Source organism: Sminthopsis crassicaudata, chromosome 4 (assembly GCF_048593235.1).
Source record: "Sminthopsis crassicaudata isolate SCR6 chromosome 4, ASM4859323v1, whole genome shotgun sequence".
Taxonomy (NCBI): Eukaryota; Metazoa; Chordata; class Mammalia; order Dasyuromorphia; family Dasyuridae; genus Sminthopsis; species Sminthopsis crassicaudata.
In genome coordinates, this window is record NC_133620.1 from 152,077,888 (window position 1) to 152,090,887 (window position 13,000).

Below are 13,000 nucleotides of genomic sequence, written 5' to 3' on the forward strand. Positions count from 1 at the left end.
TATCTTTCCTGAATTTCTTCCCTATTTCTAAATCTCCTTATTTCTACAAGGTACCACAATCTGAGATTTGTACCACAAACTTCAGATTCTTAACTTTTAAATCACTGCAGAACTATATCCCAAATAATATTTCCACACTCATTGACCATTATTTCCCTTTCTATACTCTGCAGACATATTAACCTGGATTTGTCCTTCTTCCTGTTCCTCACATGTGATATTCCACCTCCTACTGCCATGCCTGTGCCATGAAATTGAAATGTGCATTCTCCTTACTGCTCCCTCTCTTCCTTTAAGGCACAAATTGGCTACTATTTTCTTTCTTTCTTTTTTTTTTTTCCCCTGAGGCTGGGGTTAAGTGATTTGCCCAGGGTCACACAGCTAGGAAGTGTTAAGTGTCTGAGACTAGATTTGAACTCTAGTCCTCCTGAATTCAAGCCTAGTGCTCTATCCACTGTGCCACCTAGCTGCCCCCAGCTGCTGTTTTCTACATAAAGTCATTCCTATTCCCCTCATTTCCTAATACCCTGCCCTTTATACTATTTTATATTTAAATATGTATATATGCACATATATATGCATTTATTTACTTTATAATTTATGCTCTGTGTATATGTATACACATTTGCTATATTCCCTCCCCTATTAGAATGTAAAGAGTAAGGATGATTTCATTTTCTGTACTTGTATCTCAAGAACATAAGATAGTGCCTGATACATATTAAGGCCTAAATGATTATTTGTTGATTTTAATCTGAGTACCCATCTTCTTTATGTGAAATTATAGTTACTCTATAGTTATAGAAGGTAGATTGAAACTATATTGAATCAAGTACAATTGTTCCATACTATATCCTGGATATTGTTTTCTTTTGATTTACCACCTTTCTCCTAAAAGCTAGGTACAATAAGAATTCCAGTTAATTGAGGTTTCTAGTGGATATGGCTTTGAGCAATTATGGATTACTAGAGTCGAAAGGAACTTTAAAGGCTAGGGAACCTAGCAGATAAAATTCTGGTCTTTATAAAGAGGGCTTGAATTCTCAAATCCTGATTTAGATACTTACCACCTATGAGATCCTGGATAGATTTCTTAATTTCTCAGCTTCAGTTTCCTTTTTTATATCATGGAGACAACAATAAAGCATCTACCTTAAAAGAGTTATTGTGAATAACAAATAAAATGTGAATTCTTGTAAGTACAGCATTTTGCAAATCTTGCAGTATAGATAAACATTACATTATTTTTGCTATTATTATTAGTTCACCTTCCAATTCAATGTAATAATTATTTCTCTAACATCTGTAAAGGTGATGATTTAGTCTCTAATTGAACACATTGCATACTGAGGCAGCTACTATACTGTTGAACCACTCAAATTATTACCAGATTATTTTTTTACAATGTGTAATGTTCTCTCTAAAATGTAATGTTCTCTGTTGAGGTTTTCTTGGGGTCTCTGGGGTCATTTCAGTTCAGTAGTCACCACAAGTGCAGCCAGGTGTTAAAGTCCAAATCCTTTATTATCTCTTCAAAGTCCTACCTCCTTCACTTGGGGCTCAGCAGTTTTTTGGAGGCCTTCCAGAGTCTTAGTTTCAGTGGGGAAGCAGAGGAAGAGAGCCTGCCACCAAGGTGGTGTGAGATGGGATGAATCTGTTTGAGTACAAGGGCTTGTGCTCCAGCCTTCAGCCTCCAGTCTTGTTTCCACTTGTCTCTGAATCTCCCTGGATGAGGCTTCTAGCTTATAAGCTCCACACTGAGTTCCAACCATTCATTATATCATTAGGAAAGCATTATTTGTTGTAGGATTAAATCAATGCTAAACTAGATTTAACCATTGTCTACTCAATTCCACTTAGTACCTTGTTTCAAGTTCTGGCCCATAACATCTCCTTGTAGGATTAAATCAATGAACCATGCTAAATTAGATAACTTTTGTCTCTTATCAATTCCACTGACTTAGGACCTTGTAAGAATCCTTTGTTTCATGTTCAGAGTTCTGGCCCATAACAACAATGAATCTAAATTTGTCTGCTTGCAAGTTACCCACTGTTGATAGATCTTCCCTCTAGAATAAGAGGTCTTCAAAAATAGAATTCTTTTTCTTCTGTAAAAATCTATAAAATATTTGAAAATAGGTATCAATCATGTCTTTCTTTAGTCTTCTCAATACTAAATATGACCTGTTCCTTCAACCAGATTCCCAAATAATATGATTTCTAGACTCCCTCAATATTCTGGTTACTCTTTTTGGGGGAAACTCTGATTTGTTAATGTTACTTTTAAAAATTAACTTCCAAAACAGAACACAGCACTTCAGATGTGCATAATACTGTTGGGGTTTAAATTCTGTCTGAAAAAGCATTTAAAAATTATTTTATTGTATATAATGTTAGTATATGTATATGTGTGTATATATTTATTATATATTTATAAATACATGCACATCTAGATAGTTGCTAGATATATGCTATTGAAATCCTTTGTTTCTTTGAATCTCAGTGTCATCTAGTGAAGATAATAGTAACAGCAGCATTATAGTTATTGTAATGCCCAAATGAAATAATATGTATATGAACAATTTTTTTCCAACTTTAGGGACCTATTAAATGTTAGGCATTTTATTACCATTATGTTAGTATAATTAGGTACTTTGGAATTTCATATAAATTATTTTTATTCTTTTAACCCATTGTCCTCATCAAGATGATATATTTTTATTTATTTCTTTGTGGATGACTATATTTCAAATAAGGTATAATAGCAATAAGTAATATAGCTAGGTCTCATTTTAGTGACTTTATTACTATATTGACACAAACATTCTGGAAGAATATTATCTCAACAATATTGGCTTTTTATCTTTAATTTCCCAAATGTCAGGTAACAATAGTACTTTCTGTGTCTGCATGGTGCCCAGATTTCTACAGAATTTCATATTTGGAAAGGGTTTAGTAGTCATTTTGCTTGTTTCTATTCAGTAAACATTTATCAAGTGCCTACTATGTATAAGTCATTGTGCCAGGTGCTAAAGAAAAACATGTACCAAGATATCAAAGAGTTTATTTTTGGCATGGCCTTGACCAAACATCTGATGATTGATTGATGTGTAGAGAGGACTATTTTTAGTATAAAAACACAAATTCAGTTTGAAAATTAATGGTCTGTTCTTGTGGAGTATTGCCAAACAAAAAAAGTGAAAAAAGAATTAAGATCTTAAAGTTTTTGTCATCTATTTGAAATTCCTGTGTTTCTTGTTCAGCTGTTTTTTTGAACTCATTGTGCTCTGCTATCTTAATTGGAAGAATCTCCTATTTAGAGGTGATATACTTCTTACTGTGAAATTTGTAACTATAATTTTCTCCTCAGAGAATTATGACCTATAGTATCTCTATTTACTCTCTATGGAATTTTTGTCGTCACAGAAGATTTTTGTTTTTGGTAAAGGGCAATATAGGAATGAGGGACACTAGACTATTTTCTGCAGTAACATCATTTGGTCTGGCAATGTGAAGTATTCTGTAGCAGCATTTTCATTGTCTATCACTACCATTCTTAGGGTAATTATTAATTTATTTAAATAGTACTACAAGGTGCAATTGTAATAATCTAAATCTAAAAACTTTATATATATACATATATATATAATATATTTTAAATATATATTAAATATATATTTTAAAGTCATTCTTAAAAATATTTTCCATATGAGGTTTGCTGATCTTTTATTATAGAAATTAAGAGATGCATTTAAAACTAATTTTATATTGCCTAAAATAATTAATCTAAGTTGGTCAGCACTGACCATGTTTACAAATTAAATTTTCAAGTGAATTGTTGTATCCTGATGCCATGAATACATTGTATGATATTTCCTAATTGTATTTATTTCATTCCTAGGAAGCAACAAGACAATCATGTACTATACAACTCTAAAATATGCAGGTAAGAATTTAATTATTTAAAAATTAATCTTTATCACATATCTAATTTCTCATAAACACCCAATAACCCTGAAAACCCATAGGTAAACTTCCCTAGATTCTCTTTTCTTTTGTTTCAGGAAAAAATAGACTTCCTTCTTTTGAAAAAGCATTTAAAAATTATTTTATTGTATATTATGTTAGTATATGTGTGTATATATTTATTATATATTTATAAATACATGCACATCTAGATAGATAATATTAGATAGCTATATCTATCTATCTATATCTATATCTATATCTATATCTATATCTATCTATCTATCTATCTATCTATCTATCTATCTATCTATCTATGCCTGTATAGCAAACAATCAATCAATAAGCATTTATTCAGCCACTATATGTTGGGTACTGTGTTAGGCAATGGGAATACAATAGCAAAGAGATAGTTTTTGCTCTCTAGAAGCATGTATTTTATTTGGAGAGAATGTAGTGTATTCATAGATAATTAAATCCAGAATCAAGACAAATACTTTAAAGGGAATTTCAGTTGGGGGAAATTTAGCCGATTGGTCAATCAGAAAGGAAAGTAGCAGTTCTAAGAGTTAGAGATTTAGGAAAGATAGCTTTCTAGGCATAGAATTAGTAGATACAATGTTGTATACTATGAACAAATGGAACAGTTTGGCTTGAAAGCACATAAATGGAAGAAAGGCATAGTCAGCCTTGAAAGACAGTAGCAACTTTGTAAAGGGCTTCTGATACAGACAGAAGGTTTTATATCTAATCTGATAGGAAGACCTATGCTTTGGAAATACCAATTTGTCAGTTGTATGGATCAGAGAGAAATACATCAGGATAACAAGACTAATTAGGAGGTTAGGTATGGAGAGTTTAAACTGGAGTTCTTATGGTATGCACAGAAAGAAAGGGATGGATTGTGAGAAAACTTGAGAAAGTAGAATAAAAATTAATGAATTAATAAATATTTGTTGACTGGTTATAGGGAAAATGAGATGACTCTTAGATTGCAGTGTTATCTTTGGCCAAAATGGAGTCTGTGAGGACATGCCATATATCTATAGTCTCCATAGTTCTCTGTCTGGATATCACTGTCATTTTCCATCCCAAGTCTTTTGGAATTATCTTGAATCACCACATTGTTGAAAAGAATCAAATCCATCACAGTTGATCATCACACAATCTTGAGAATGCATATTATCTTGACTCTAAGTCTATCACCTTTATAAATGTAGGCTGGCACCTTTTCTGCAACTTACAGACCATTACCTAGAGCTCTTAGAAAATAAATTATTTGCACAGGGTCACCTAAATAGTACATGTCATAGTTGGTACTTGAACTCAGGTCTTTCTGGTTCCAAGGTTAACTTTTTTATCTACCATGTCATAGCTGTCTCTCATTTTCTAATATTAAAGTTAAATGTTATTCATGTAAAATATTTGGAGATTCAAGACATTTGAGAAAAGACTTAGCTTTTTGAAAAATCAGGTGACTAAGATAACTTATTTTTTGCCATATTTTAAAATTGGTAATTTGGAAATTACTTTCATTTTAAAGATAGTTGCTTAGCATGCCAATCCCTTTTTTTTTTCTTCCTTCAGGTCATTGCATCTTAGTGAGAATAGCAACTGAAACTTCACTCTAGCTGATCCACAAGAATTCTGCTGAACTAAATTTTCATCCCAATATTTCATCACAGCAGAAAATACTCCAGCTTCCTACGAACACTGCAGATTCACACAGCTTTGTGATGGAATTACCTTTAATGAACAGGACTGTCTTATTTTGTGATCCCAGAGACATTGCCATCTAATGCCTATAGATTACTGTGTAGAAGGCTCCAAGGAGAAAGAGACACCAGTAAATTTTCAGAGTCCCTGGAAAAATGGGAGCAGCAAAGATTTAAAAAGCACAGCTTTGGACACACTCCATGTGTGTGCACAGCTTTCAAGTGAACTAGCACTTAAGACCGTGTGTAGCAAAATGGACTCTGGGGACACGGCTATAGGGCAAAAAGTTACCTCAAGGTCTGGAGAAATCGCTAAAGTACCGAGTAGATGGAGACAAGAACAATCAGCTGTTATTAAGATGAGCACTTTTGGCAATCAAGAAGGACAGAGGCAACCACAAATAGATCCTGAGCAAATCGGAAACACAGCATCAGCACAACTTTTTGGTTCTGGGAAACTGGCATCATCTACTGAAGCTGTTCATCAGGCTGTAGAGAAGTCGTATCCGCCACACCGCCCAAGTCCTTACTCATGCCAACATTCACTTTCTTTTCCTCAACATTCATTGCCACAGGGGTTTATGCACAGTGGTACCAAACAGCACCAGAGCCTGGAAGGCCATCATCCATGGCAGTTTCCTGGCCACATGCAGTCAATCTCCTCTGAGGACTTATTTCCTTTTCCTATCCATGGCCATAGTGGAGGCTTTGCCAGAAAAAAGATTCCCAGCCTAAACCCTGCTTATAGCCAATATGCACAGAAAAGTTTAGAACAATCAGATGATGCTCATAAGAAAGAGCACAAACCCAAAAAGCCTGGCAAGTACATTTGCCCCTATTGTAGCAGGGCTTGTGCCAAACCAAGTGTATTGAAAAAACACATTAGGTCCCACACTGGTGAACGGCCATACCCTTGTGTACCTTGTGGTTTCTCTTTTAAGACAAAGAGCAATTTATACAAGCACAGGAAATCACATGCCCATGCAATTAAGGCAGGATTAGTCCCTTTCACGGAGTCGGCTGTGTCTAAATTGGATCTAGAGGCCAGTTTTATTGATGTGGAAGCAGAAATACATTCTGATGGTGAACAGAGCACAGATACTGATGAGGAAAGCTCCTTATTTGTGGACCGCCCTGGCAACCTGAGTCCAGGACCATCAGTTCCATTGGATATTGCTAGTAGAAGTAGCTATCATGGGTCTTTGGAAGAACCCTTAGGATGCCCAATGAAGGTGCCCATTTTGATAATACCCAAAAGCGGGATTCCATTACCTAGTGAAAGCTCCCAGTATGTCGGCTCTGATGCACTGCCGACTCCATCCTTAAGTACTAAAGCAGATGACTCTCATACTGTTAAACAGAAACTTGCACTAAGACTTTCTGAAAAAAAAGGACAAGATTCTGAGCCATCTCTAAACCTCCTGAGCCCTCATAGCAAAGGAAGCACTGATTCTGGTTACTTTTCCCGCTCAGAAAGTGCAGAACAGCAGATAAGCCCCCCAAACACAAATGCTAAGTCTTACGAAGAAATCATCTTTGGAAAATACTGTCGGATTAGTCCAAGAAATGCACTTAGTGTTGCTACTTCTGGTCAGGAGCGTGCCATGATGGGTAGAAAGAGTATAATGGAACCATTACCTCACGTAAACACAAGGTTAGATATCCCAATGGTTGAAGATCCCACCTCACAGCTGATCCCAAGCAAGGGAGATGTAATGGAATCTAGTCAACCAAGTTCTCTGAAATCCACCAAATTCAACACTGAGCCCCGACAATCCCAAACTATCCCAGGATCTATGAAAAATGAAGGAAAACTCTATCCAACAAGTCACCAAGGTAGCTCCCCAATTCTCTTAGAAGCACCTGTAGATTCTTCACCACTTATTAGAAGCAACTCTATGCCAACTTCTTCAGCAACTAATTTAAGTATCCCTCCATCTTTGAGAGGGAGCCACTCATTCGATGAAAGAATGACTGGTTCAGATGATGTATTTTATCCAGGGACTGTGGGAATAGCCCCACAGCGTATGTTAAGAAGACAAGCTGCATTTGAATTGCCCTCAGTACAGGAGGGGCACATAGATACAGAACATTATGGGAGAATAGCAAAAAGTATCAGCGTTGCTTCTAATAGAATGGTTGGTGAAATGGGTCCATCCCTGAAGGAAAAGAAATTGATGGCTGGTGATAGAATTGGTTATGATTATGATGTCTGTCGGAAGTCCTATAGGAAATGGGAAGAATCAGAAGCAACTAAGCAGAGCTTCAGGGATATCTCATATTTAAGTGGCTTAAAACATGGAGGGGAATATTTTATGGACCCCTCAGTGCCATCACAGGTAGTACCAACTTTATTTGGAGTCACATGTGAAACCAGAAAACGTAGGAAAGAAAAGAGTGTGGGAGATGAAGAAGATACCCCAATGATTTGTAGCAGCATCCCAGGCACTCCAGTGGGCATGATGACTTCAGATTATATCTCTGGTCATGATAACCCTTCTCATAGTCACTCTGAGCGTTTTGAATCATGTAGACCCCATCTGCAGTCTGGAACTTCATCAGAAGAATCAGCCCTATCCACAGATACTGAAAAGATGGCAGACTCAGCAAATAGGAAACCTCCCGGAAATGTGATTTCTGTAATTCAGCACACAAACTCTTTGAGCAGACCAAATTCATTTGAAAGGACTGAATCTACAGACCTTGTCACTGGCCAGCAAGATAAAGCCTATTCACCTTCTGAGACTTGTGAGAGTGAGATTTCAGAAGCCCCCGTGAGTCCAGAGTGTGTCCAGCATGGGGATAGCACTGAAATGAGGGGGAAAGCAGCCTCTTCCCACCATCAGCATCAGCAGTCCTATCACATGCAGCCGAGGTTGGTCCGCCAGCACAACATCCAGGTCCCTGAGATTCGGGTTACTGAAGAGCCTGATAAACCAGAGAAAGAGAAAGAGGTACAGAGTAAGGAGCCAGAGAAGCCTGCTGAAGAATTCCAATGGCCCCAGAGAAGTGAAACTCTTTCACAGCTCCCTGCTGAAAAACTACCACCGAAAAAGAAGCGTTTACGTCTTGCAGATATGGAGCACTCTTCTGGAGAATCTAGCTTTGAATCCACAGGAACAAGCCTCTCTCGTAGCCCCAGCCAAGAAAGCAACTTATCCCATAGTTCCAGCTTTTCAATGTCTTTTGAAAGAGAAGAATCTCTTAAGCTTGTGGCACCTCCCAAACAGGATGAGTTTGGGAAGCAGTCAGAGTTTTTGACTGTTCCAGCTGGTTCACACTCACTTTCTGTCCCTGGACATCACCAGAAGGAGATGAGGCGCTGCTCATCAGAACAAATGCCTTGTCCTCACCCGGCTGAAGTTCCAGAGATCCGGAGTAAGTCTTTTGATTATGGAAATCTGTCTCATGCTGCTATGGCAGGTGTGACCCCTCCCACATTGTCCCCATCACGGGAGAGGAAGAAATGCTTCCTGGTACGGCAGGCTTCCTTCAGTGGCTTCCCAGAAATCAATCCAACCGAGCCAGGCATGGAACAGGGTATAAAGCAGGAACAGATGGAGCACATGCAGGCTGGTCTCAGATCTGCATGGCATCATTCATCCTCTGTGCTTCTTCCTATTCTGGCAGAGGACTCTGGGAATCAGCTTGGGGCAGGTTCAGCCCACCTAGCACAGCAGCCAGTCATGCATATGGAAAGTCAGGAAACTTTGAGAACTTCCCTAATCCCTCCAGCACCTTACATCTCAAGCAAACACCCACCAGAACAGCCACACTTATTTGCACATCAAGAAAACATCCCATTTCCCCCAATTCACAATGCCTTGTTTCAATTCCAGTATCCTACAGTCTGTATGGTTCACTTACCAACTCAGCAGCCTCTCTGGTGGCAGGCATGTACCGAACCTTTGCAGAGGCATTTTCAGCCTCACTTTGCGCTACAGAAAAATTATGGCAAGTCCCCTTTCCCTCCAGAAATCCATACCAGTTATCACTTAGAGCATGCTACTGACCACCTTGGGAAGAAATCTGATGATTATGCACACCCAAAAGAACAATCTTACCTGCACTATTCAGGAATGTCTGGAGAACACTCGAAAAATGCTCTTGCAAAGTTTCAGTCAGACCATAGTATCAAGTCAACTGATATGTCCTCTGAGCAACATCCTCAGGCCGATTTTGATTCACCAAACTCTGGACCCATGCAGTCATTACCTGGAACAGTGGTTCCTGTCAGGATTCAGACCCATGTACCGTCATATGGCAGTGTCATGTACACCAGCATTTCTCAAATACTTGGGCAGAATAGCCCAGCCATTGTCATCTGCAAAGTAGATGAGACCATGACTCAAAGAACATTAGTCACCAATGCTGCCATGCAGGGAATTGGATTTAATATTGCCCAGATGTTAGGGCAACATGCAGGCTTAGAAAAATATCCTCTTTGGAAAGTACCTCAGACCTTACCACTTGGTTTAGAGTCCTCAATCCCATTGTGTTTGGCTTCCAGCTCTGACACTGCCTCTACTCTCGGTGGTAGCAAACGTATGCTTTCTCCTGCTAGTAGCTTAGAACTCTTCATGGAAACAAAACAGCAGAAAAGGGTCAAAGAAGAGAAAATGTATGGTCAGATTGTTGAAGAGCTGAGTGCTGTGGAGCTAACCAACTCTGATGTCAAAAAGGATTACTCTCGCCCACAGAAGCCTCAGTTAGTTCGACAAGGCTGTGCATCTGAACCAAAAGATGGTTTGCAATCCGGGTCATCCTCTTTATCTTCACTGTCACCTTCCTCATCTCAAGATTATCCATCTTCCAGTGTGCCATCCAGTGAGCCATTCCCACTGAGTAGGGAAAAACTTTCTAGCCTCAGTGCAACACCACCAGGGCAGAAATCCAGTGGCCCTTCTGAAGGCAAAGAATCATCAGATGAATTAGATATTGATGAGACAGCATCTGACATGAGCATGAGCCCACAGAGGTCATCTTTACCACCAGGGGACACTCAGCTTGAAGAGCAAGGGAAGCAGCAGAAATTCCCTGTTGGTATGTTGTTCCAGATGGCGTCTGGTCCAAGTGGAAAAATGGGAAACTCAACTATACTTCTAACAGATGTGGCAGATTTCCAGCAAATTCTTCAGTTCCCTAGTTTGCGCACGACAACTACTGTGAGCTGGTGCTTCTTAAATTATACAAAACCCAGTTATGTGCAACAAGCCACCTTCAAGTCCTCAGTTTATGCTTCATGGTGCATTAGTTCATGTAACCCAAACCCATCAGGATTGAATACCAAGACTACTTTAGCACTTTTGAGGTCCAAGCAAAAAATTACTGCAGAAATTTATACTCTGGCTGCTATGCATAGACCAGGAACTGGCAAACTCACCTCATCAAGTGCTTGGAAACAGTTTGCTCAGGTAAAGAATTTCATTTTAGAAAGTATAAGAAATTGGCTACTGCTAAGCAGAATAAGTGGTGAAGCAAGTAATGTCAGAAAAATTACAAGTAGAACAAGCAACAGAGGTTGGAACTATTATGCTCAGTGGGATCATTACAGATAAAATAGGCAGTTGCTTGTATGGTGTGACCCAGGAAAGATCCCAGTGTTTTAAAATGACTCCCAAACCAAAGTGAGACAATATCTGAAATTTCGCTGTTAGATAGCTATTCTTTTAGGTTCTATTCTTTGTTCTTTTTTGGAATCAACATATTAAACTGTTTTTCACTAACACTGAGGTGTTAATAACTTATTAATTACATTTCCTTTTGAATGAATGCAAAGGTTGCTGAAAATTTTTGAGAATTAGATTGTAGATAGAGATTAAAAGAAAGTAAAGGGGAGCTAAGAGGCTTCAAAGAAATGATTGTTTCATTTGGGTCATAATCTCAGATTAAAAGGGATTTTAGATGTCAACTAGTTTTATCCCCTCATTTTATAGATGAAGGAAAGTAAAGTAATTTACCTAAGGTCATAAAGGGAGTAAGTGACAGAAGTAGAATTGAAACTCATGACCTCTGATTTCAAAGTTGATGCACTTTCTATTTTACAACAGTTCTACTTTGCTATCATTATAATTTTACATAGATTTTTTAAATCTCAGGAGCAATAATGTCTTTTATACTATTAGCATATAATGTCATTTATCAATCATATTACATATTATGCATTAAAATAACTATCTTCAATATTTTCAATGTCTTCTATGTATTTTATTTATTTATTCTTTTAACAAGAATTTTATCGAGTACTGATCTGTCCCAGTATTCTGCCAGGTATTGGGAATACCAAAACAGAAATGAAAACATTCTTTCCCTTAAGGAGTTTATATTTTACTAGAGGGGAATAATATAGACACAGGAAAATAGATGCGAATATCTATATTTGTATACACACACAAAGAGTTTGAGAAAGAAGGTTCTGAGATGAGGCTGGGTAGACTTCTTGAAGGAGATGGCATGAAATAAAGCTCAGAGGGATTGTGGAATTTCAAAAGTTCAGAATGAGAAAGGAACCCATTCCAGGCAGATAGCACATGCTATGGAAAAAAGACTGAAACTAAAGATAGAAGGTCACATATGAGGAATAATAAGTAGTTCAGATTGACTAGATTGTAAAATGCATCAAGGAAAATAATGTGTAGTATTCTTAGAAAGGTGTGTCAACCCCATTGTGAGGGACTTAAAATCTAAACTGAGTATTTTATTCTAGAGGCAAGAGGAAAGCAATGGAGCTTCCTGATTAAGGGAAAGCCTTACTTCTCAAAGTTTTGCATGACCTTGCCATTTTACCTTAGAACCAATTAGCTTGTCATCTACAATAATATAAAGAAATATTATTTTAAAGAGGTATAAAATGGGAGATAGGTGAATGAAAAAAAAAGAGGGAAGAAAAAATTGTTTTAATTTGATGAGAATAAAAAATGGTAGTGGGGTGTTGAACTTTTTCTCCTTTTTTATCAAGTGCCTTTTGAAAAAATCATAATGGTATTCATAAAAAAAGGCCCATGCTCAAATATTATTAAAGAAAACATAAAACTTTTAAAAATTATACATCCTTTATCCCTTCCCCTTATTCTGCTTTGTATAATTCAGGATTTTTATTATTGGGAAGGTTGTATGACTATTTCTTTTGAATATATTGGGATTCCCTTCTGATTTTCTCCCTATTGCCTTTCATTTAAGTGACTTTTCAGTGTGAATATGACTTGCCAATTTTCAAACATTAGAGTAGACTCTCTCCTCTAAAGTGTCCTTTTGATGATTCTTCATAGTATTGACTAAGTGAATAGAGTCTAAACCCTGAAAGGTCTTATCAAACTTGA

The 13,000-nt window shown here is 37.4% G+C and overlaps 1 protein-coding gene across 9 annotated transcripts in view; it reads left to right on the forward strand.

The window, feature by feature from the left end:
* HIVEP2 (HIVEP zinc finger 2) overlaps positions 1-13,000 on the forward strand; it is a 265,730-nt gene that overhangs the window by 231,076 nt on the left and 21,654 nt on the right. For all 9 annotated transcript variants that reach the window (XM_074309664.1, XM_074309663.1, XM_074309662.1 and 6 more), the window contains 2 exons: positions 3,902-3,946; positions 5,554-11,095. In XM_074309664.1, coding sequence (XP_074165765.1) covers positions 5,765-11,095 — 5,331 coding nt within the window. In that variant the 5' untranslated portion in view covers positions 3,902-3,946; positions 5,554-5,764. The remainder of the gene's footprint in view (positions 1-3,901; positions 3,947-5,553; positions 11,096-13,000) is intronic.